Raw genomic sequence first — 24953 nt, forward strand, 5'->3', positions numbered from 1 at the left:
AGGTCGTTTTTTCTAGGTGAAAGATGAACGGTTCCGAACAGTCCTCGTTACGCAATGCACTCCAAGGGGATGCGGATTGCCTGCAGTGCACGGCAGCCCAAATAAGCTCTGTGGGGCCCACCGTCTTGTATGTGTTCTATCTACACCGTCCATATGTTTCACAGCTCATTTTTGGGCAGTAATCCAAACTTGAGGCAGATCCAAAGCTCGAGTGGATCACACCACAGTAAACAGTGTGGAAACGGACGCCCACCGTTGAAACCTTCCTAGGGCCCACCTTGATGTTTATTTTCCATCCAACCTGTTAATAAGGTCACTAGAGCCCGGATGAAGCTAAAATACAAATATCAGCTTGATCCAAAACCTATCTGGCCCGGAAAAGTTTGTAATGGTGGGCATCAGTGCCTCTCTTTTGCCTTTGGTGTGGTCCATTTGAGCTATGGATATTAATTATATCTGGGATTAATCTCTAAACTTATCTTGTGAAACATATGGACGGTGTAGATATAACATATTCATCACGGTGGGCCCCACAGAGCTTGGGGCTGCAGGCATTCTAAGTTCCTCCGGAGGTTAGAGAGCCATACACATGCACTCCAAGAATAGCACACTAGTCGTCCATGAAAGAAGATCCACACGCCCGCATGCACGTGTAATATCCCCAGATTTAGATTGGTTAGAGGACCCTTTGATCAACAAATATTTTCCCAATGAATCTGGGCCGTCGGTGATCAAATTAATGGGGCCCATTTCTGGCCTTGGCGGGAAAACTAAGCAGCGTGATAATCGGATTTGAAAATGAAGAAAAGCACTTTCTAACGGCAAAAAGATTCCCTCGCGCAACGGTCACCCCACCGTAATAAAGATATTTCCTATTTTCACGTGAAATTCAAGGCCATTGCATGTGGTTTTTGTGTAATATTTGAATCCTCAAGGGTTTATTTCAAGATCTCATATGGTACATTTAGGGCCCGTTTGGCTACCTACATTAGGTGAGATTAAGCTGGATGGAATTGAAAAGGTAGCATTAAATGCATGTGTAAGGTATTATCTCTGGATTAGGTGTATTCCATGCTTTTTAACGGCATGTTTGAAAGATATGGGAGTAACTTCTATCTAACAGAATTGGAGCGAAATCCTGTTCGGGAAACATAAATCATGGGATTGCAAATGTATAAATCATTTATATATTTTTTTTTGTGTCACCATTGAGGTGGGCCCCATTTGGACAATCCGACCCGTTCACCAAGTAAGTTAGCTCGAGCGGGTCTTGTGAATCCTAACCTTGACTGGTTTGGATGATCAGAGACCCTACAGAGAGCCTTTAAAGGTTTCAATAGCAGGAGTTCATTTCCGTCTATGTGGCCAGCTGAAACTCGAATCTGCCTCATTTTTTGGCCCTTGGCCTAAAATGATATAGAGAAATCGGTGTATAGTGTGTATATATCATATACATCATGGCGGGGTCACGAGTGGGACACCCCACCCTACCTCCGCGAGCAGTGACGTGAGTGGGTCTTACCAACCCACCGTCACCTATAGTGTGGTTCACTGATGGTTGGATCAGCTTGATTTTTTGTTCCAATGGTGAAAATAACCTAATTAAAGAGGTGGATGGTGTGGATTTAATAGCTACCTCATTATAGGTTCCATAAGTAGAAACCACTATAAAATTCTATGCATGCGAGTGTGAGACAGGAGTTTTTGGGTCTCTGTGGCCCACCTAGGATGAGGATAGACTTTATTTTTGAGTCTTAAGGATAAAACAAAATGGAAAATTGGATGGACAGCTTGGATGAAACATACACATCAAGTTGGGACCCACGAGTGGAAGCCCCTCCCCTTACAGCTCGTAGAGGTGGGATTTGAAAAATCAACTAGGGATGGCAAAATCCCACCCATAACCACGGTGTTTGGGCACCAATCTCAAAATGATTTTCATCCTCCATTCCAAACATGTCAACCAGTTGTATTAGATGGGATTATAAATACCATCCCATCTAATACCACCTAATGCACCAGGCCAAACAGCCTCTTACTCCAGGTGTGCCTATGTTTCAAGTCTCATGCTCTGCCAGAGTATGAAATAACTCTACTTCTCTATTTTTGGAATATGAGAATCTCAGTTGCGTCTGTCGCGATTTACATTGGAATGTGTGTCGCATCTACTGGGGTTCCCATGGCTAAGATGGTCCGATTATTTTAATTGTTCGTGTTCATGTTTTAATCATGAATTCGGTTTAATTTTTTTGTTGGACCAGAAAATATCATTTTTCACAACATGAACGGTTCCGATCATCTTAAAAATCATCATTCCGGCCCCATTGAACGGAGACACATGCTGGACTCTGTATCGCGACAGAGATGAAACTACAACCGTTTTGCGTTTGACGGGTAGACTCTTATGTTAGTTTTGCACTAAATGGTGGTGAATCCTCAGACGCGTGCATGGAATATTTTTATGAAAATCCAGACCGTCCAAATAAGTTATTTCACTTTCGATGAATCTCAAAAGAAAAATGAACTCAGAAGATAATCATAATCATCTAATTTTTCTCTTTGGATTTGGACCACTCATTACTTTATTTGTACCCATCCATTTGATACCATTAATTGGATGGTCAGGATTACTTCATCGTTATGATTTTACACTATTTTGTATGTATGGGTTGCAGTGCATAAGTGCCACGTTGGAGGAGGATGAGTCACCACCATTTTTAATGAGCGTAAAACTAACACAGGAGTTCACGCGGGAATGACGGTTGGGATAGCTATTAGGTACTCTGGCAGAGTATGAATCTTGACACACGGTCACTCAGATTCTGTACACGTGGCAACAATAACTCAAATTAAGACCGTCTAAGTTGTGGTTCCAAGTACCAATAAGCTATGATCATAATATTATATTGGTGGAATGATCCTATCCCTTGATTCGTGGACACTTGTTTGGTAAAATATGACCATTGGATAATTTTATTTCTTGCTCTTGTAATAAATTTTGACCGTTCCCATATTGAAAAACATAAATTTCGTAACGTGTTGCATCTAAAATGTATTAAATAATTTTTATAGGAAAGTCTTAGTAAATGTAGATGCCTGTGTATCATCCACCACGCCAAGCCGGAGTATCAAAGTCTATCCAGAAAGGAGATACGAGACAGAAGCGGGCGATCCACCGAGGTGGGTGGGATCCTTGACTGTGGGCCCACCTTGATATATTTTACTTAAATCCACTCCGTTCATCCGTATTGAAAACACATTTTACGTAATGAAACAAAAATTGATTAGATACAAATCTCAGGTGGACCATAGTACAGGAAACATTAGTGATTGAATTCTCACCGTTAAAAAACACATGGGGTCCACCGTAATGTGTATTTGCCATCCAACATGTGGATAACGTCAGGAAGATATAGATAAAGAGATAATGTAAATATATTCTTCATCCAAAACTTCCGTGGCTTATAAGAAGTTTTTAATAATCATTCATTGTAGTTTCCTAGTACGATTCAACTTAGATTTTGATCGGATAAGCTTCATCTTGTATATCATGATCTACAGTAAGATTTTAATACGGATAAGGAGTGGATGTAAGGAAAATAACACCCATATCCATAGTGTAAGTGGTAGAATGAGGGAAAGATACCTCGTTTCAACACTGACGTCGTGGCTAACAGTAAAGCGTAACCTGGCAGTTGGTGTACTAACAAACTTAAAAAAAAAAAAAAAAAAAAAGAGAAGAAGAGGAAAATACACCTTTTCTTTTAGTGTGGCCCACTTGAGTTTTCGATTCTCCTCAATTTTGGTCTCAAGTCGTAAAATAATCTCAAAAAACGGATGGATTTCGCACAAACATCAGTTTTGGCCCCACCTATGTTTGAAATCCGCATCTTTGCAGGATCGTGGAGGACGTGGATTGGCTACTGACAGGTTGAGCAGCAATACTCACTACTGAAGTGAATTCACTAAGTTGGGTGGGTTCCACCATGATGTATGTGTTGTATCCACCCTGTCCATCATTTTGGAGAGATGATTTTAGGGCATGATTGAAAGAATAAGGCAGATCCAAAGCTTTAGTGTACCACACCACGAAAAAACCGTAGTAATTGAATATCTACCATTAAAATCCTCCTAAAGCCTACTATAATGTTTATTTGACATCCAATCTGTTGATTAGGTCATACAGACCTAGATAAAGGGAAAAAAACAAAGATCAACTTGATCCAAAACCTTTATGCCCCCCGAAAAGTTTTTAATGGTTGACATTCATTCGGTCCATTTTGAGATTGGGATATACCTCATTTTTGGTCTTCGTATCCTAAAATGATCTATAAAAATAGATGGCCGGCATGGATGAAACACATACATCATGGTGGGCCCCACAGAGCACCGACCGCTAGCCATTGGCCGGTGGCAAGGGAGTAGCCAATCCATTTCCATTATCCATATCACTAGAGGTGCACACGAATCAAGCTAACTCAATTAATTTGCTCTACTCGACTCGAAAAAGCTCAATTCGACTTGGTTCGAAGCTGAGTTCCACCAAGTCGAACTAATTTTTTGAGCTAGAAAATGAGTTTGAGCTTGCCTCAACTCGACTTGACTCGAATCGGACCCAACTTGAATCGAACTCGGATCAAACCAGTTCGGTGACTCGAGTACTTTGATATTGATGTTGCTCACTAAGCATTTGATGAAATGACTCAAAGAAGTGTGGTTGGTGGCAAGGAAGGTATGTATATGAAACTAACAACCTTTTTTTCTTGATTTTTATGTTCCTTAGAAGATATTTGATAAGATACCTAGAAAATCATTGTTGTCGTCTCAAATACTATGAGATTTTGAAGGTGCAGTCCAATTGTTTGTGAAAATGTTGCAATGGCGAACTCAGCTCAATCTTAACTCGAATTGGGCGAGCTGCTGATCAAACCAAGCCAAGATGGCCACTCAGGCTTGAGGACTTAGCCGAGTCGAGTTCAAGTTGAGGTCCACTTGAGTTTTAGATATGCCTCATTTTAGGTTATGTTGTAACATGATCCGAAAAAATAACTAGAGAGGGTGGATTTCTAGAAACATCACGATGTGACTCGGGCACGGATATACTACAAGGTCAGTAGCCAAATGGCTACTGAAGTGACGTCACCAAGTTCCATGGACTCTACTACAATGCATGTGTTGTATCTATTTCGCTCAACAATTTGTAAAGATCGTCTTATAGCGTTAGAAAAAGAATGAGATAGATTTAAAGTTCAAGTGGACCTACCACATAAAACTGTGGGATCAGTCACACCCACCATTGAAACATTTATAGGGCCCACCATGATGTATTTTTTAGATCCACTCTATTCATAAGTTAATATAGGGATAGATGAAACGAAAACAAAAATATAAGTTTGATCAGAAACTTCTATGGCCCCTAAGAAGTTTTGAACGGTGGATATCACTGTCCCCACTGTTTTCTATGGTGGGGTCGACTTGAACTTTAGATCTATCTCATTCTTTTTATAATGCCATAAAACTATCTCTACAAATTGTTGGACGGTATGGATACAACACATGCATCATAGTGGGTACACAGATCTTGGTGACCTCACTTCATAGCCATTTGGCTACTGACTTTGTCGGTATCTAATCCGCGCCCGTGTGGCATATATCTTCCATCCGCAGGAACTACCTGCGGCTAGTTTGCAGCAGCCAATTGGCGTCGGGACGGACGTGGATTTCCTGCGAAAGGCTTTTGCAGGAAGTGCGCTGGGAAATTAGGTGGGGCCCACTGTGGTGAGTTCATTTTATGACATTTTGTAAAAAATGAACGGTATCCAAAAGCTTGAGTGAGCAGTACTAAAGGAAAATGTGGTTAGAAAAATTTCTACCCTTGAAACCTTTCTAAGTTTAGCGGTGATGTTTAGATGCCATCCATACCGTTACTAACGTCATTCCTATTGGGATGAACTGAAAACAAAAATATTAGTAGGAATCAAAACTTGCGTGGCCTCAAAATTTTTTCAACTGTAGACATTTAATTATCATGTTTTCAGTTCACTTAAACTTTGGATACAGTTCATTTTTTATAACAAATCCTAAAATGAACTCAAAAAATGAATAGACAGGAAAAATTTCTCACAAACATCACAGTGGACCCCACCTAATTTTCCAGCGCAGTAACTTCCTGCGAAAGGCCTTTCGCAGGAGATCCTCGTCCGTGACGGACTACCGTTTCCGCCTCGATTTCATTCGCGTTTTACCGTTACATCGGCAGAAACGCGGATTACGTCTTACCCCGCCCGTCTCCAGCTGGGAACGGGCAGGGGCTCTGAGTGGCCACATCCACACCGTTCATCCATTTTTCAGTATCATTTTAGACCCAAAACTTAGGCAGATTTAAAATACTGATGGACTACAGAGTGAGAATTAAATTTTTACCGTTGAAAACTTCTCAGGGGCTACAGAAGGTATGGAACGTGCTGATATTTGTGTTTTCGCTTCATACACGTGTACGTAACTTTATGAATAGGTTCGATGGTAAGTAAACATCACAGTGGGACCTGAGAGATTTTCAACTATAAGCATCATTATCACAGATGCTTCCTATGGTGTGGTCCACTTGAAATTTGAATCTTCCTGAATTTTGATTCAATTACATAAAATTCAAACGAGAAATGGATGAACGGTGTGGATAAAACATTTGCCACTCGGAGCCCCTGCCCGTTAACAGCATGAGACATGCGGGGGTATGACGCAATCCACGGTCCGTCGGCAGCTTCCCACGCGGATTTCCTGCGAAAGCCTCCTGAGATGCTGGGTGGGGCCCACCGTGATGTTTGTGAGAAATCCACTCCGTCTATCCGTTTTACAAGACCATATAAAGGAAGTATACTGAAAATGAGGTTGATCCAAACTTCAAAGTGGGCCGAATAAGAGGAAACAATGGAAATTCAGCATCCACCGTTGAAATATTTTTGTAGTCACAAAAGTTTGGTATTAGTCATTTTTTTTTTTTCGTTTTTTCACTTCATCCCAATGATAATGACGTTATAAACGGTTTGGATGACATAAACATCAAGGTCGAGCCCAGGGAAGTTTCAACGGCAGGAAATTCTTTCCCAGTTTCCCCTCTCGTATGAATCTTGAATCCACTACATTTTCAGTTTCAAGGACTAAAATGATCTCGTAAAACGGATGAACGGTGTGGATATCTCAAAAACATCACGGTAGGGCCCACATAAGCATCCCGGGCAGGAACTTGCTGCGGAAGGCTTTCGCAGGAAATCGGCGTCCGGTAGCTTCCAAGTGCGCGTTAAGCAAGAGTTTTCCAGATACAAACGGCTTATCACAACCTAACTATGGTTAAAATCTAACCTAACACCTGAGTTAAGATTCCTACTATAAATATCCCATCAATCTCTCGCTTTGAATTTTCAATCGCTCGCTTTTACTGCAAGCTTTTCGAGAAAGATTTTCGCCGACTTTCTCTCTCTCTCGCCCTTCACTACTGCAGGAGATCTCAACAAAGCTTGGGGCTCCTATTTTCTGGTAATCTGCTCGTTTCCGTCTCATCTTTCCATTTCCATTTCGAAATCTAGGGTTTCTGTGCTTCTGTGATCTTTGTTGCGGAATTTAGGGTTTATTTCCTCTTTCTTTCTTTCTTTCTTTATCATCTGAGTTTATACCGCAAGATTATGGGATTTTCATTTTCGTTGGACTGGTTTGCCTTAGGATCTGAGATCTTAACGGTTAGATCTTCTTTTTTATGCGAATTTCAGTTTGGAGGCTTTTTCCTGCCTTTGATGATATTTATTGCGACATCTAGGGTTTTCTCCTTCTGTTTTTCCTTCTGAACTGATTTTTTTCTGGAAAATTCTGGGGATTTTCATTGGTTTTGGGGTCATTTGTCTTCGTATTTAAGGTTTTAACGGTTAGATCTTCTTAATTTTGTCAATTTCAGTGCAAGAAGCTATTTTCTGCGTTTTCCTTTTCCTTTCTAGAGATCTTGATTTCGGTTTCTGTCGTTCGGATCTGCTATATGTGTCTTATGTATTTTTTTTTTCAATGCCAGCTTCCAATCTTGAGCCGATCAGGCTTTTCGTTCGGATTCTGGGGTTTGGGATATTGATCCTGTAAAATACATAGGGTTTTAGATTGCGATCTTGCATTCCATCTAAACCCTAGGGTTTTAGCGTCTTACACGCTCTTGAGATGCCGTGCTTGAGCCCTGATTCTTCCGACAAGGACGCAGAGCCCTTTGTCGAGGTCGATCCGACGGGCCGCTACGGCCGCTACAGCGACCTGCTCGGTGCGGGTGCGGTCAAGAAGGTCTACCGGGGGTTTGATCAGGAGGAAGGGCTTGAAGTTGCGTGGAACCAGGTTAAACTACGGAACTTTGCGGAGGACCAGTCAGTCATCGACCGTCTGTATTCGGAGGTGATGCTGCTCCGGACGCTGCAGAATGAGAACATCATCGAGCTGTACAATGTGTGGACAGACATGAAGCATAACACACTGAATTTCATCACAGAGGTGTGTACATCTGGGAACCTGCGTGAGTACCGGAAGAAGCACAAGCATGTGTCAGTCAAGGCTCTGAAGAAGTGGTCCCGACAGATATTGAGGGGGCTAGAGTACCTGCACACGCACGAACCCTGCATTATCCACAGGGATTTGAATTGCAGCAATGTCTTCATCAATGGGAACGTTGGGCAGGTAATCAGATTTCTCCTTTCAATGTCTCCTCTCTAAGATTATTGTTTTTCATATTTCATCGAATTGAGTTTTTTTGCTCATTGCATTAGGGCCTTGTATGGTGCTGCTTAAGAAAGAATTTATCTCTTTTTAGATAATATTAGTTATGTATTAGAGATTTGTTTGCACCCAAATATTATGAAATTTCATGATATTCTGCACCAAATTAGATTGATTAAGAATGAAATTTTCTTATATTTGTTGCAACTTGCAACCAAAACACACACTAAACTACAATCTTTAGTCAGGCGGTTTGGTGAGGGTTGAGGGTTAACCTGAGCCCAACCTGAATTCCAACCTGAGGTACCTACCTGAACTCAAACTTGATTTCTTCTATACTTGACCCAACCCAACCCCAAATACATGTTATTGTTCGACCTGACCTGAATTTGCTCAACCCGAACACAACCCGATTTCCAATTAGGTTGGCTTTTCCAACCTGAACGCAACCAGAGGACCTTGACAGTCCGTCCCGATATTGAGTTGGGTCAGTCAGTTTCTGGTTGACCTGAACCCAAGTTGCAGCCCTATCTTTTTAATACATAACTATGATTTACTAAAATGAGATGAAATCATTTCAAGTCGCAACCTAACTGGGCCTAAGTAGTAGTTTCTATTATCAGCTCTGAGAATATATTGCTGTAAGGTTGTGAATTTTGATGCACCAATTCTGTGCAAGTTGGGTCATGTTCTAATGATCCAAATCGTTAACATGATGGCCCCACCATAGGCTGTCAGATACAAATTGAGGGTTAAAATATAGAAATAGGCCATGATTGGATGGCCAAGATCTTCCAGCTGCCCATCAGAACAGACATCATGCCCCACTTGTACTGATGACTGGGAACATCCTTCTAATATTATAATTACCATCAATTTTGTCTATTGGTTTCTGAGAGTATTGGAGAGGTGATGTGGTCTGCACCTTGATTTTATGAAGTCCCATGCAAAAAAGAAAATTCTAACTATGTTTTAACTAGAATGAGATGAACTCATCTTTTAGGCTTCTTCCAAGTAGCCCCTTAGTTCCTTCTGTCGGTGTCTGTGGTAGTGATGGTCCAAGTTCTATCGATAGACCTGATATCAGAGAGGGGATGATTTTGAGCATGGGCTAACACTGCCTGCTTGTGGTAGTGTGATGGTCCAAGTTCCTCTATTTCACATAACTATGATTAACTATAATGAGATGAACTCATTTTTTAGGTGTCTACCAAACTGTCCCTTTGTTACTTCTGTCCTTTGTCTGCAGTAGTGATGGTCCAAGTTCCATTGATAGATCTGATATCAGAGAGGGGATGGTGTTGAGCAAAGGGGAACACTACCGGCTTGTGGTATTTGATCTATCTTCTTGGGCAGGCCAACACCTCTCTTTTGGAGATGTTGTCCCTCTTGGCTGCTAATCAGCACCTTGCATCATGTCATATTACATTGTATGAGGTGTCCCTGGTGCCTCCCCTATCAGGCCTGCATTGCAGGTGGCAGGCCTACTGCTATCAGCTGCCACTAGTTGCTTCATAGAGCAGCCTGTTTTGAAATATGAAAGAATACTTACCTGAGATTGCTTTGCGCAGGTGAAGATTGGAGACCTTGGGCTGGCTGCCATAGTGGGTAAGAGCCATGCGGCCCACTCGATCCTGGGGACGCCAGAGTTCATGGCGCCAGAGCTGTATGAAGAGGAATACACGGAGATGGTGGACATATACTCGTTTGGGATGTGCGTGTTGGAGATGGTGACCCTGGAGATACCCTACAGTGAGTGCGACAGCATCGCCAAGATCTACAAGAAGGTGACGTCCGGGGTGGGACCGCAGGCCATGAACAAGGTGAAGGATCCGGAGGTCAGATCCTTCATCGAGCGGTGTATTGCTATGCCCAGGGCCAGGCCGTCTGCCTCCGATCTCCTCAAGGACCCCTTCTTTGCAGACCTGGAGGAGGACTTTGCAGACCTGGAGGAGGATGTGGCTGCCTGTTCCAACTGATGACGATGATGACGATCAATTGACCATATGTGTCATCTTCACTCTTTTTTCCTTCTTTTTCATTTTTTTTATTCCAACGATTGGGAAGGGGGGGTTCTTTCTGTTTGATTTTGATTTTGTTTGTATTGGGTTTTTGATTTTTGCTTTTGTTTCTTTGGGTTGGCTAACTGTAAATACATTCCCATTTTTTTTTTATACATCTTCTGTATATACACACACACACACAGATTTTTGAAGGGAAAGTTTTTATTTAACACTGCTTTCTTTTTCCTTTTTTTGTTTTCTTTTTCCTCGTGTCCATTTGGTTTAGGGGTGCCACTTGACCGGGTTAGGGCCAGGCCAAGCTCTGTCCAAACCTGGCTCACATTGTTCAACATTAGCCTGAGTCCAGCCTGAAATTTTTGTGCTGGCCGCAGTTCAGTGTTTCTCAGAGAGAGATTTTGGAGCTTGAGAGAGAGAGGTGTGGGTAAGAGTGTGTCGGTAGTGGGGGTGGGTCCCACTGTAATGCTTATGATAAATTCATCTGGACCAGAGTATCACCTCATGTAGTAGGCCTAAGGATCAAATATTCACCCCATGTGTTTTTCAGGTGGACCTCATTTAGGCCCTCAGCCAATTACCTGATTGTAGAGGGTAACCCTCAACTTCCAAACTGTTTCCCTTAGGCGTGGCCCATTTAAATCACATGTGCAGCTCAACTTTGGGCCCATGTGTAAATTTTGGAGTGGCATCTAAGATTAGGGTGAATTTCGTATAATTATAATAGTCGGCCTATAAGAATCAAGGGTGTGTCTGTCCCAACTATTTCCTTTAGTGTGGCCCACTTGAATCACTAGTCAGTTTGATTTTTTATTTTTTATTTTTGGCCCCAAGTAACATGGGATTACACTTAATGGTCCGAGTGGATTTCACATACAAATCACCCTGTAAAAAATCCGTTTGTTTTTTCTTTTATGAGAGGAATGCTTCCTTGATTTTTCACGGCCCATGCATTCGTCCAAGGGCCTAAAAATAAGGTTGACCTATGATTCATTTGGGACACTCAAAGGAAACACATGTGAAAGACATTCACCCTTAATTTTTTATAGGGCTCACTTCGATAATTATATGAAAGGCATTCCAACCACTATATGTCACACCAAATTTAGGCAATCACCGCAAAATTCAGACCCATAACTAATTTAGGTGGGCCAGATACCAATGGAAATAGTTTAGAGGGTAAATGTTGCCTGTACAATGCTTTCAATCATGTGGTCCACTTGAATCATAGATGGAGCCAATATATGGGCCTTGGGCCTACAATGGAGTAACTCACCTGGCAGTTGGGGTGGATTTCACGTAAACATTATGGTGGGCCCCACTTGAGCCTCCAATCACAAGTATCCAGTAACGAATTTTTTTACTTTTTTCTTTTTGCAAACCTAATGAGCTGGTCAAATCTTCACCAAATCTCTTTTCACTGTTTAAAAATTGGATAGATAGAGAGGTTATCTCCATCATGTCCAAAAGTATATAAGGCCCGTCCCCTCAGGGGTCAAAGCTTCTTCTTTTTTGTTTTTTTGTTTTTTTTTTTTCCACTTTGCTGTTTGATCAACTTACAGCCAGGAGGAGGTGTGGAGCTTCTTCTCAACTCGTTTTGGGTTGCATGGTGTTTCGTTTGGAAAGCACTTTCCTAACTCATGTAGGAACCTACCGAGGTTGCTTTCTCTAACGGAGAGTCGTGGAAGAGAAGGGCTTCGGTCGAGAGTCCACGACGTGCCGGACGTCTCCACTTCCCGTCAGTAATTATAAAGCCGGCATCTGTTCCCACTCCTTTCACCAATTTCCAAAAAACTTGAAAGCCCCATCGATTAGGAGCGGAAGATCCGTGCATCACCATCTTCTACAGCAAAGCTTCTTTCGTCAAAATCAATGGCTAACCAAGGTACGAATCTCATTCTCATGCTTGAAGGACAACACACAATCAATAAAAATCTCACAAGATCATCATTCATTTCAAATGCAAATCACTAGTCATTCAAATTAGATGAAGAAAAAGAAGATTTAATAAAGAAAGACATCAAATGAAGAAGTTGAACGACTACAATAGCTTGAAAATGAAGAATGATAGTTGTTTGAAGATTAGTAGCAAATTGTCAATCATTAAAGAAGATCAATATCTGATCATCGAATCCCTTCACATTCAACAACTAATGAAGCAGATGATATGCAATTGGCAATTGAAGAAGTATATGATCTACAATTGGTTGCAATTGAGGAAAATTCATGTAATCTGTAGTTGAATTCAAGTGATATATCTCAAATCAAAGATAGATATAGATAAAATACTATAGGGCCCAGAAATTGTATGCGAGGAATCCACTCCATCCATCAAATTCTATTCCAGACTCTAGATCCTGAGGATAAAAATCAGCTAGATCCACCACTTAGGTGGGCCACACCAAAGGGAACAATTAGGATAAGATGCCAATCATAGGTTTGTGTATGAGATTACCATGGTGTGTATCTTTCATCAAATGGGTTAATCAGATGTTAATCACGAGGATGAAATGCATACGCAAAAATCATCCTAATCCAAAAGCTTAGGTGGGCCACACTGTACGAACTGAGAGGTTTTAGGATTATATTTTATACATACGGTTCAAATAGGGGTACGTACCTGATGGACGGATTGGATTTACATATGAAACATGGTGGGCTCTGTACGGGGGTTTGAGATTCTTCTCTAGGCTCGTGAGCCCCACTGACATGGAAAATTATACTAGGATTGTCAGTTGTACAACCTGCATCATTATGATCTGGACCGTTTATTCCTTGGGTCCACATCTAGAGGGATCATGGCCAAAATTTCTCCTAGATCCAAAGATTGTACTCTGCCCAATCTCGACTCTTATCTGTCTTCCACCGATTGGATGGTTAGGATTGTCATATCAAGGAGATGGCCCATATCAAGATATTTTGTTTGTAGATCAGACACGTGTCTGAATGTTAATCCCTGGCCCAGGTTCAATCATTTCATTAAAAACCCATATGGGCCTGATGGGCCCATTCTTCCATGGATTGCCTTCTGACCTAATGAGGAAGCCCATGGGCCTGAAGCCCAAATGAAAACCTTGTTGGGCCACTGATCTGACCCAGACTTCTCCACCAATATCCACCATTCATCTAGTGGGACCCAAAGTCATCTAGGCAATCCCGGTCCAGCACGTGACTAGGTTTGAGGTGGACGGTTAAAAATTTAAAGGGCTGGGCAATCATTTTGAAATGTTTATGTAGCTTCACATAGGTGGGTCCCACGGAGGCTGATCAACGGACAGCACGGTAGATCATTTAGTTAGGACCGTCAATTCATGCCTGGTTGGCTCATCAGGCTCTTGGGTTTGGACTGGATCACTGGCTTGAAGGGCAAGGCCTGGACCGTTTAGGGTTTCAAGGGCATTATGGTCCATAAATAATGCATGATGGGACAGCCAATGAACGGCCCAGATCTTGCAAAAAGGTAGGTGGGGCACGCCGTGGACATATACTGAACATGAAAATCAATCTGGTCCATTCATCCTGTAGAATGGATATTTAAGGGCTGCTCTTTCATTTTCACTGTCCATTTCTTCTAAAAACTTTTACTTTTTTTTCTTCTTTTTGCATCACGGAAAGCCCTACCTGATGAACGGCTTAGATCTCATGCCTGAGTGCGATATCAGCACAGCTTCTGGAAATCACCATTACTTCACAAAATGATGGGCCAACGGTGTGGATGCAATGCATCAACGGCTGATAACTAATGTTGGAACTCCACACGTACGTGGGTTCTTTATAGAGGACAAAAATTCCCTCCATGGGTCAATCCTAGCGCTTAAATTTATAGACTGAAAACGGACGGCCAAGAAGAGAAATACAGCAACGGCTCACGTTCAACGGAAGAAGAAACTATAAGAATGATGGCTAGGATCTACCGATCTGAAGCGAGTGATAATCTGGATCGTTGAAACATGGGCCAGGCCTACGGATCCAGGCCCATTTCATGTAGTTATATTTGGGCCTGGGTCTGAATTTCAGGCCCACTCAATGGATGGTTTCTAGGAGAAATCAATAAATGGACCATCTGGCATACAGCTTGCCAAAATCCTGACCGTTTATCAGCCCAACATATGCCACAACATGATGAGATGGACACGATCAAGAGACCCCAGGCATCCCGTAATGTGGTATCAACTGTAAAGAACTTGCTGGGTCCCACACTACATTACAATGTGGGGGGCCCACTAATCACACGTTCGGGTCGTGTTGGAAAACGCCAACCCGACTAGAGTTCGGGTTGAGTAAATTCGGGTCTAGTTGGGAATAATCACATGTATTTGGGTCGGGCGGGGACGAACATATGGACTTCGGGTCGGGTGACCCGGCTCGCTCGAGTTGCGCCCATAGTTGATAGCGGTACCTGTATGCAGCATCCAAACCTTGCATCAGGTGGGCCCCACCATGAAGAAAATTAGACTAACCCAAAACTCAGGTGGACCGCACTAGAGGAAACAACGAGAGAACATGCTGAAACTTCCAAAATTCAAGTGGAGTGGCCCACTAATAAGTGGACCCGACTTGTTCATACACCTCAAGTTGCATGAGCTCAGTTAGACAGCCCAATCGACTGATCTGAACAGTCCATTAAGTCCAAGTACATTTGTACGGATACCTAGGGGTGTACATCGAGCCGAACCGAGTCGAGCTGGCCTTAGCTCGGCTCGGCTCGATCACCAGTCACACCCATCTTGAACTCAGCTCGACTCGGTCACCAGTCACACCCAGCTTGAACTTGGCTCAGCTCGGTGACCAAACCAAGATCTCCAGCTCGAACTCAGCTCGATTAGCAATTAGACCAGTTCGAGCCGAGTTCAAGCCAGTTTTGAGCTTCGAGCTTTCGAGCCGAGTTTGAACTAAAACACATTAAAACATTAAAATGGATTATGAGAGAGGAGGGAGAGAGGAGAGAGAGAGAGAGAGGAGGGAGGGAGGGAGGAGGACGGGTTATGAGAGAGGAGGGAGAGAGTAGGGAGAGGGAGGAAGATGGGTTATGAGAGAGGAGGGAGAGAGGAGAGAGAGAGGGGGGGAGGAAGATGGGTTCGTGCAGGCAGCCGAGTTCGAGCAGGAGGGAGGGAGGGTTTTTTTTTTTTTTAAGGGTATATATAGAGGTGTACCGAGTCATCAAGCCGAGCCAAGTCGAGCTAGGGCAAGCTCAAGCTCAGCTCAAACTCATTTTCGAGCTCAAAAAATTGGCTCGGCTCAAACTCGGTTTCAAGTCGAGTCAATTCAAGCTTTTACGGGCCGAGTCAAGCGAGCTAACCGAGCTAGCTCAGTTCATGTACACCCCTATAGACACCATGCAAAGATCGCCCTAACCTGACAATCCAATCCATCCTTGGTTTGCTCTTATTTTCTATATCCATCCATTTTCAAAGCTATGGATGGGTCGGCAAATCATAAGCAATCCATGATTGCTGATTAGAACTATTTTCATTCAATTCATCTTGACCATCCATATGAAACACCATTGATTGAACGGTTAATACTTGCCAGATTAGTCAGATGCTTACATGGTTGCCCAAGAAAATGTGTGTCGGTTCTAGTAAACGGTCTAGATTAATGGATTAGATAGTCAAAGTGTCCCAATCCAACTGGGAGGACTATCACTGATAGTGCTGTGAGAGCACTGGACTATTTCTCAATAAATAATTCTATTTATTTTATTTTAATGGATTACAATTTAAAGCATTGAAGGAATGTATTGCTTGGGTTTGAAGGCTTGACGCTGCAACCACCCAACCAAAACACGTAATACAGGGAACTAAACATGTGAGATCCGGACCGTTCATCTGATGGGCCCTGTCATTGTATGCCCATCACAAAAAAATTACGACAGTCCAGTCATGCTGACCACTGGGCACATCCAATATACATGTGTGGCCCACCCGATGAGCGGACCAATCTGATTTTTTTTTTACCACAGGATTTAAATGGTTGGACACCTGATTAACGGCCCAGATCTCACACATGCACGCAGGAGTGGAGAGTAGAATTCACGTGGCGACTGTAGCGACTAGCCATGGCATTGCTTGTTTGATGACGTACGGAGGTTTGTTAATCCACACGCGTGTGAAACTCCACCCACTCACCTATAAGCACATGGACAATGCATCCTACGTGTGCAAGATCCGATCTTTCCATCAGGTGGGGCACACTATATCGATCTTCTGCTTAAATATTAGCCCGTTTCAGCCGTCGGATGGACCACAATTTACAAAACAAATAGGCAGCTAAATCAATTTTTTCTAGCCATCCATTTCTCCTACGCTGTGGGCCCACATGCAGTGTAAAACAACACAACCATTAGCTCAAAAGATCTACATGATCCGGCCCACCTGATGGAGAACTCTGAGCTCACGCACGTGCCATAACAGTATGTGTGCGAGCATGTGGGTAGACAGTGCTGCACATGCGGGCATGCATCGAAATTCTAAAATGTAATCCATAAGCCAACTCATAATCCTGCTGGCTACTCCCCACATGGACCAATCCACTCAAAATCGGAGCCGTTCATCCGGTGGGCCCCAACATGGATTATACCATGACCCCAAAATCAGACGACTACAGTCATGAGATGGGCCACAATCAAATGAAAACAACGGATGGCTAAACGAAATTGACAAACGGTCCACATTCAAAGTTGACCCATTTCCCCTCCTGATGAATCCCTTCATTTGCAGTCAATGGTCCCTCCAAAGGATGGCTAGGATCGTCCAATCAACATGATCCTAGAGGTGGGCCCCACCCAGAGATTAACACTAGAAAATTGATCCGACGGTCAGGAAATTGCAAAACTGAAAGCGACGGTAGGATTTTGGGGATTGGGATTGTTGGGAGTTAGAGACCATGGCCCACCTAATCGAGGTTGTTGGGAGTAAGCCAACATGGCCCACCTACCCAAATACAAACTCCCAATTTTAAGAAGCCGTGCCGTCGTGGGAGTTTGCGTGTGCAGCTCGATACTACGGTATGCGTGCTTCACGTGCGTTCCATTTCACCGTGCAACCACACACATCCACCGTCCACGTGGCAATTCTGTAAGGAGATCGGGACCATTGTTCTTGTGGGTCGCCGGGTTGATGGGTCATGGCCCAAAAATCAAACTGATCAGACTTTCATATCCATCTATCTATAAATTCGAGAGAAAAATAAGCAACGGTCCACATTCAATGGAAGTAACGAACAAAGACCGGAAGATCCGGAGTTTAAAATCATCCACGAGGTGGCCCACCAGATCAGTTGCTCAATCGTCCATGACTAAGCTGGCACGTGTGTGGGACCCACTTCATGGAAATCATATGCATCAAATGCGGCATCTGATTATAGGAAAATGAGAAGCATGTGTGGATGAAAGCAAGAGATTGCATAGAAAAAGGGGAGGAAATATATAAATAAAATTCCTTGCTATTTGATACTCTGAAATAGTATGACTATTCATACACATGCAAACAGCCACACGTATCTCAATCCTAACGGTCCAAATACTGGATCCCACTGAAAAAGTGACCATAGCTTAAACATCAATCGGTTCAATGATCCTATCCTCCAATTTAACAGATTTTTCATTTAACTGTCCATTCAATGGCCATAAACCAGACAGTTAACAACTTCTGTTCAAGTGTGGTTTCTGGTTATGATCCATCTATACTGGGGTCCACCACTTGGACAGTTTGGATTGGATCACATGTATTGCACATGTAGCAGCAGCTCTACTGCATGCATATGGGCAGTCATACTCTTTCAGAGTATCGAGTGATTCCTGTAAATTTTTACTTTCTTCCACACATCACATCCTTTCATTTTTCTATTGTCTTATGGCTCTAAAAATTTCAACTTTCCTACCTTCAAAAAACAGCTATCTAAGGCCTTTGATTTGGATTTAAATCCACTCGTGCGCACTGTTTGACTTTGACTTTTAGGAAAACTATTATAACCCCGCTGGACCACCTATAATGGTAGTCCCTCGCATTCAGTTTTGTTCATTTAGTGGGCCCCACCATGGATGGTCCACTGGATCTGACTCGTACCTGTTGAATGTCAACCATCGGCCGTTGGCCATTTTTTGTTTTAAAATAAATTTGCAAACCACAGCTTGAACGGTTAAGATTGATGTACAAGCCATTGTGCATCCTACAACAGCACCTACCAGAAGAACGGTTTCGATTATCTTAGAAGATCAGACCAATGTGAACCATTGGCTTTGTTGTACAAGCCACGGTCCGTCCTATGGTGGTGCCCACCAGATGAATGGTTTCGATAACACTAAAGATCAGAGCTGACCACTAATTCCTGTGGGCCAGCGAACTACCAACAGGTCCCTCTTGACTTGATGCACAAGTGAGGTAATTGATAGATAACCTAACTTCTTTTTTTTCATGTAATTTTTTAGATGTTGCTTTACAATGCTGGGCTGATACTTTCTACAATACAGTTCAGTAGAGTGGGACCCATCACACGTGGTTCAGTGATCCAAACCATTGAAGGCCCTCAACATGGATGTTGAAGCACCAAAAATCCCTCAGATTGGATGACCCTAGATGTAGAAAATCTGGTCTTTTTTTGGTTGAATGAAAACGGTTTCCATGCATACTTTCTCATTAGTCCTGGAGAACATGCACATATTCAATCAATAGTGGGACCCATCACATTGACGGTTTAGATCACTGAAACATGGAGCCCATCACACTGATGGGCAAACATCCAGCTCAAGCATTGTACAATACCTCTTTTTTTAAACTGCTTGTAGAATCTAGAAGCTCATATAATCCTCTTACTTGGGATTCTTGAGCATTTTGGTGCTGGATTTAAGGCAGTCGACAAAGTTGAATTCCACAAAGTAACTGCTCCCTTAAAAGCTTTCCTTCTTCTGTTTTGTTGGTTCTCCTGTTTAAAAAGGAAATCAATGGAAGAATGTTAGCTGCATACAGTTGAAATTGGAGTTACTGAATTCAAAAACAGCTCGGTTTGTGATTGTTTTGATAGCCAGAGACAGTGATGGATTCTGCTGTCTCAAAAGAGAGATCTTTGATTTTGAGTCCTTTTTCAAGCCCGACTGCTGGGGAGTTACTGAGGAGAAAAATACAAGCTTGGTATGATTTTCTGTTCTTCTTTTTACCAAATGTTTGACACAATCTTACTGTTTGTCTCATATGAACTTGATTACAGAAGACAGTTTTTTCTTTCTTTCTTTCAGGACACAAGAGTCGGGCTCACCTGTCTCCACTCATGTTCGGGTCAGCGATAGAATCTTTGATCTGCACGAGGTAGGAAAAATAAAAACATTACTAAAAAAGAAGAAAAATTAAGAATTGAAAGCTGTGTTTGGATGCACTATTGAATTGAATTGCATTAATTAGTTCACTATAACTAGATATGAACAAATTGTGGTTACCTTCTTTAGTAAATATTTCAAAACTTAGTCGACTCAAAGAGACTTTGATTTGAGTCACTAGGGAACACGCTCATCTGTATCAAACAGTGAGATTGTACTCACAATCTCCATAAATGAAGCACACGCCTACCAACCATACCAGTGACTGCACCCGTGCTGGGTTTTGCTATTTTATATTCTTTATTTATCTACAATCCCTTTAAATTTAATTTAGTTATTAGATACAGAGTCAAGAGAAGATTGGATCAAGCTTTCAAGTCGACCCAACTCAGCATGGGATCAAGTTGAATTCCCTGGCTTTTGAAATATGCTTTAGTATTCGTACCATGAGACCAGATTCCAAATTGCACTTATGTTACTTTCATTTCAGACTTGAAAGTGCAGTTTTAGGATCCCATGCAACTTGCCTGAGTTGACTCGAACTCGGTAGAATGTGATCCAGTTCGACACCACTAGTCATCTAGACTATTCACAACCTGATTCAGATGAGTCAGTGATTCACCCTGGACTCAACGAGTCCATACTCAACTCGAGACCGAACAAGGCAATCTGAATCACCGAGTCTTTCAACCATGCTTGAAAGGGATGTAATCAGATTTTGAGCGCAATTTCATTATGAATACTAAGGTGATTACCATTTGCTTATCTGACTCATTTTCTATCTACTAAGTAGAGCAATTCAATTCAATTCAATACTGCATCCAAACACATCCTGAGAGAATTATTGCAATTGTGAACAAAAAATTACTGTACTTGCCTTTTTAAATTTTTTGGGTTCTGTTGTAGCCTCCGTTGCTTTTGAAGAGCGGATACTTCAAACGGGCATTGGCTGGATCGAAGGCATGTGAACTACCAGATGAATTCCCTGGAGGATCGGATATCTTTGAAATGGTAGTGCTATTTATCTATGGTTCTTCCTCACTCATTGACCCTTTTAATGTTGCGGCTCTCCGATGCGCCGCCGAGTTCCTTGAAATGACTGAAGATCACTGCTCATGCAATCTCTGTGAACGGGCCGACCTGTATCTGAACCAAGTGGTTCTGCAGAGTTGGGATGATACACTGATCGTCCTTCAGAAGTGTCAGATGTTGCTTCCATGGGCGGAAGATCTACTGATAGTTGGCCGCTGCGTCGAGTCTCTAGCTTTCATGTCCTGCATGGAAATTCTTGATCCAGAGCAGAGACGAGACCGACCTGTGGTCACATTGCATTCCTTAGTCGGCCGAGCTTGGGACTGCAAGACTGCCATGGAAATCGCTGGCCTGGACCTGTGGATCAAAGATCTGATAGCACTGCCTTTTGAGTTCTTCAAAAGGATAATCGCATCCCTAAGAAGACAAGGAATGAAGGAGAAATATGTGGGACCCATGATAGCATTTTACGCTACCAAATGGGTGCTGTCGAAGAAGACCCACCAGTTTTGGGAGAACGCAGCTGACGAAAAGGGGGCCCATGACGCAAGTAACAAAATTTCCGTCATCCTGCAAGGTATAGTCGACTTGTTGCCAATCTCGGAGAAGGCTACTAAAGTGATTCCAGTCGGGTTCTACTTCGCCTTGCTTTCAAGATCATTGGATCTTGGTTTAAGCAACAAAAGCAACATGAAGTTACAAGATCAGATTGTGTCAATGTTACACTTAGCAAGGGTGGATGATTTTCTCCTTCCTGAAAATGGCATGGGGTCCACTGCGTCCAGCATGGAATTAGAAACAATGGAGAGGATTGTTTCCATTCGAGTATCATCTGATGCAGAGGTGGGCCACACCCCTTTGGGTAGTATTAGTGTTGTTGCAGAACTATGGGATGGGTATCTTCGCCGAATCGCCCTTGATCCGAATTTGGCACCCAGAAGATTCATGGAACTCATCGAGATCGTACCGATATCAGATCGGCAGACCCACAATAATCTTTACAGAGCAGTGGCCACCTTCCTAAAGGTATTATTTCGAGAACTTCACGTTATGATCTTATGAATCTTTCATGTTCATGAAGCGGAATGCTTACCTGCAGGCAGCCTGTCTGCAAGCACCAAACAGTAAGTGCCTCCCATGTGTACCAAAGACGCCCATTTGTGTGTGATCCAGGCTGTCTGTCAGATGGGCCATGCCACGAATGTTCTCTGGACTAAAAATCAGATTGACCCACTTATCAGATAGACTGACTCTGTACAAAGATGGACAGATAAGAAATGATAACCAGCCATCCACATTCAACAAACACGATTGCCCGCCAGATAAGTGGGCTGGCCGAGTTATGCTTTTGGGGACCCAGGTTACACAGATGTTTATTGTATTAGTATGTGTAGTGTACAGTGCCTGAGTTTGGCAATTGCAGATGCATACGCACATGTAGCATTCCTCTTACAAAGAAGAATCTAAATCTTCGAATATTGGCTACTATGAATTTTCAGGAACACCCAGACATAACCCACGAAGAGAAGTCATCTGTCTGCAAATACCTCAACTGCCAGAAGCTATCACAGGAGACATGCATCGAAGCAGTCCAAAACGAGCTGATGCCACTGCGTCTAATAGTCCAAGCTCTATTTGTACAGCAGCTCAATACACACCAAGCCTTCAAAGACTGCTCAGAATCGTTCAGATACACACATTGCAGCGAGCCATCAGGAAGCCTTTCAAGCTCGAGATACCAGCTCCCCAAGAGCCAGAATCTTGGAGAAAGCCCATGTAAACAAGGCAACCAAGAAGGAGAAACAGTCAATATGCCCTTGGGTTACTTGATACAGAAAGATCTTCCTTTACAAAGTTCGGAACTTGATAAAGACGATCTTGAGTCCACGAGCTTTAGAATTCAAAGCCTCGAACAAGAACTCATGTCCTTGAAAAGAACCCTTCAACAACAGAGCACCTCAAAGGGATCACAGCAGTTCCCAGGAAAAACGAAGAGCTTTAGAATATCAGGCTTAGAGGCAAGATCAGCGAGTAAGAAGGGAAAGCCACTTAGCCAAACTAGCAGTTGTATTGGTTCCGTGAATTGGGCTACTCAAAGAAGGTATGTGGGTAGGATACTGAAGATATTTCGGAAGATGGCCTTGTTTGGAAGAGGCAAATCAAAGAGAAAACAGGTTGCTTCAGGTCTTTCAGATGGCCCAAGTCCTTGTAACAGGACACAAGACATGCATGAGATGTACGGCTGTTGAATCACTTCACACGGAAGAGCTTTTTTTCCATTTTACAGAGAAAAACACCATAATACGATCAACATAAACACGCTAACATATGGATAGACATAGATGCGTGCAAGAACATAGATAATGCATGAACACATGCATGCTTTTATGCAGACATGTATAAAAGCTTGTGTGTGTGTGTACATGCATGTAACATATTTCTCCTTGAGGAAAGCCGTTGTTTCGCATTAGTTTTCCTTGCATGCACTTAACGGGTAATCTACCATTATCAACATATAAATGCCCCAGAGCATTACATACTTTTTTCTGGTATTGTTAACTGCAAACATGAAGATACAGTTCCAAGTTTCTGAAAGATTCAAGAAACTGGTTTATGCTATAAGTGATTCATTAGACAAAGGGAGCTAATCCAGTCATGGTTAAAAGACTCGGCAACTTGAACTGATTCGTTCAGCCCTGACTGGAGTCAGGACTTGCCCAAGTTAGGTCTGAATCAGCCTAACTCGTCCAAGTCTAGGTTGATTCATGGTATCAAACCATTTTGGGTCCAACCAAGTCCAAGTTGACTCGGACGAATCACATCAGACTCATCCAAGTCTTAAAACCATGGATCTAGTACCTCTGAGGCATGGGAAATACCATGCCTACTTCTCACTGCCGTACGTGTTGCATACGTGGAAAAAATCAGAAACATTCATCCAGTAGGTCCAATAGAAATGGGCCACAACCAAAAACCATTCTTTGGATGGTCCTTGCCCTTTAATCAGTGGCATACAAATGGACACTAAAAGTAAAAAAATTCAGAAATGGCTCTCATTCAAAAAAAGGATAATCTATTAGATAGTTTGAATAGTCCATCATGGTTTAAAGACTTAGCGACTCAACCCAACTCATTTGGCCCTGAGAGTAAGGGCTGAATCAGTCCAACTCAGGGTCTCGACTCATGGTAGAAAACCAGATCAAGTCTGAGTCTACTCAAACGAGTCGCATCAAATTCATCGACGTCTCAAAACCATGAGTTCAATTAAGGCAAATTCTCTTTAGGGCCTGTTTGGATTCGTTGAAATGTAAATTGAGGAAATGTCACTTACATGAAATCAGCATTTCCTCTCTCTCTCTCTCTCTCTCTCTCTCTCTCTCTCTCTCTCTCTCTCTCTTGAAATGTCATTTCCTAAAAGCATGGCTTTTTTTCATTTCCTCATATCTAAGAAAAATCATTTCCAAGAAATCGAGGGAAATGACCCCAAGTGCCCCACATATAGCATATGCCGCCACCCATTTCTAAGTGTCCCGCATGCAATCCTCCATCTTCAAGTGCCCTACATATGCCAATGTGCAACATGCCCCACCACCCACCTTAAAGTGACATATATGTGCTAATGTGTTACACATGCAACATGTGCCACCACCAATCTTTCAGTGTTCCCACCCTCATCTTCAAATGCTCCGTGTGCTATTAAGCCACATATGGCGCATGGTTGTCATCCATCTTTAAGCACTTCACATGTGCAACACATGGCACCAACCATCATCAAGTACCCCATGTGCAAACGACCATCTCCAAGTACCCCGCATGTGCCCATGTGCTATATGTGTTGCCATCGATCTAAAAAC

General features: G+C 42.6%; 2 protein-coding genes and 1 long non-coding RNA gene across 4 annotated transcripts; 2 read left to right on the plus strand and 1 right to left on the minus strand.

Moving 5' to 3' along the window:
* The first annotated feature begins 7390 nt into the window (after positions 1-7390).
* Positions 7391-10718, plus strand: LOC131218215 (probable serine/threonine-protein kinase WNK11). The gene is made up of 3 exons (XM_058212896.1): positions 7391-7533; positions 8057-8700; positions 10311-10718. Exons 2-3 carry the CDS (start codon positions 8197-8199, stop codon positions 10716-10718), a joined length of 912 nt encoding a protein of 303 aa, XP_058068879.1. The 5' UTR covers positions 7391-7533; positions 8057-8196.
* Positions 10719-12337: 1619 nt separating this feature from the next.
* On the plus strand, positions 12338-23792 carry LOC131219530 (BTB/POZ domain-containing protein At5g48130). Of its 2 annotated transcripts, XM_058214724.1 has the most exons (5): positions 12338-12642; positions 19755-19885; positions 19990-20059; positions 20974-22125; positions 22599-23792. In XM_058214724.1, exons 2-5 carry the CDS (start codon positions 19791-19793, stop codon positions 23346-23348), a joined length of 2067 nt encoding a protein of 688 aa, XP_058070707.1. In that variant the 5' UTR covers positions 12338-12642; positions 19755-19790; the 3' UTR covers positions 23349-23792. The 2 variants fall into 2 exon arrangements, with proteins under 2 accessions (XP_058070707.1, XP_058070708.1); XM_058214725.1 differs by lacking the exon at positions 12338-12642 and having other exon boundaries at positions 19664-19885.
* Positions 16335-20102, minus strand: LOC131219531 (uncharacterized). The gene is made up of 3 exons (XR_009158250.1): positions 20010-20102; positions 17690-19679; positions 16335-17651 (listed from the first exon to the last, which is right to left on the minus strand). It is a non-coding gene; the product is annotated as an uncharacterized LOC131219531 (long non-coding RNA).
* Positions 23793-24953: the final 1161 nt, after the last annotated feature.

This window comes from Magnolia sinica, chromosome 11, assembly GCF_029962835.1.
Source record: "Magnolia sinica isolate HGM2019 chromosome 11, MsV1, whole genome shotgun sequence".
NCBI lineage: Eukaryota > Viridiplantae > Streptophyta > Magnoliopsida > Magnoliales > Magnoliaceae > Magnolia > Magnolia sinica.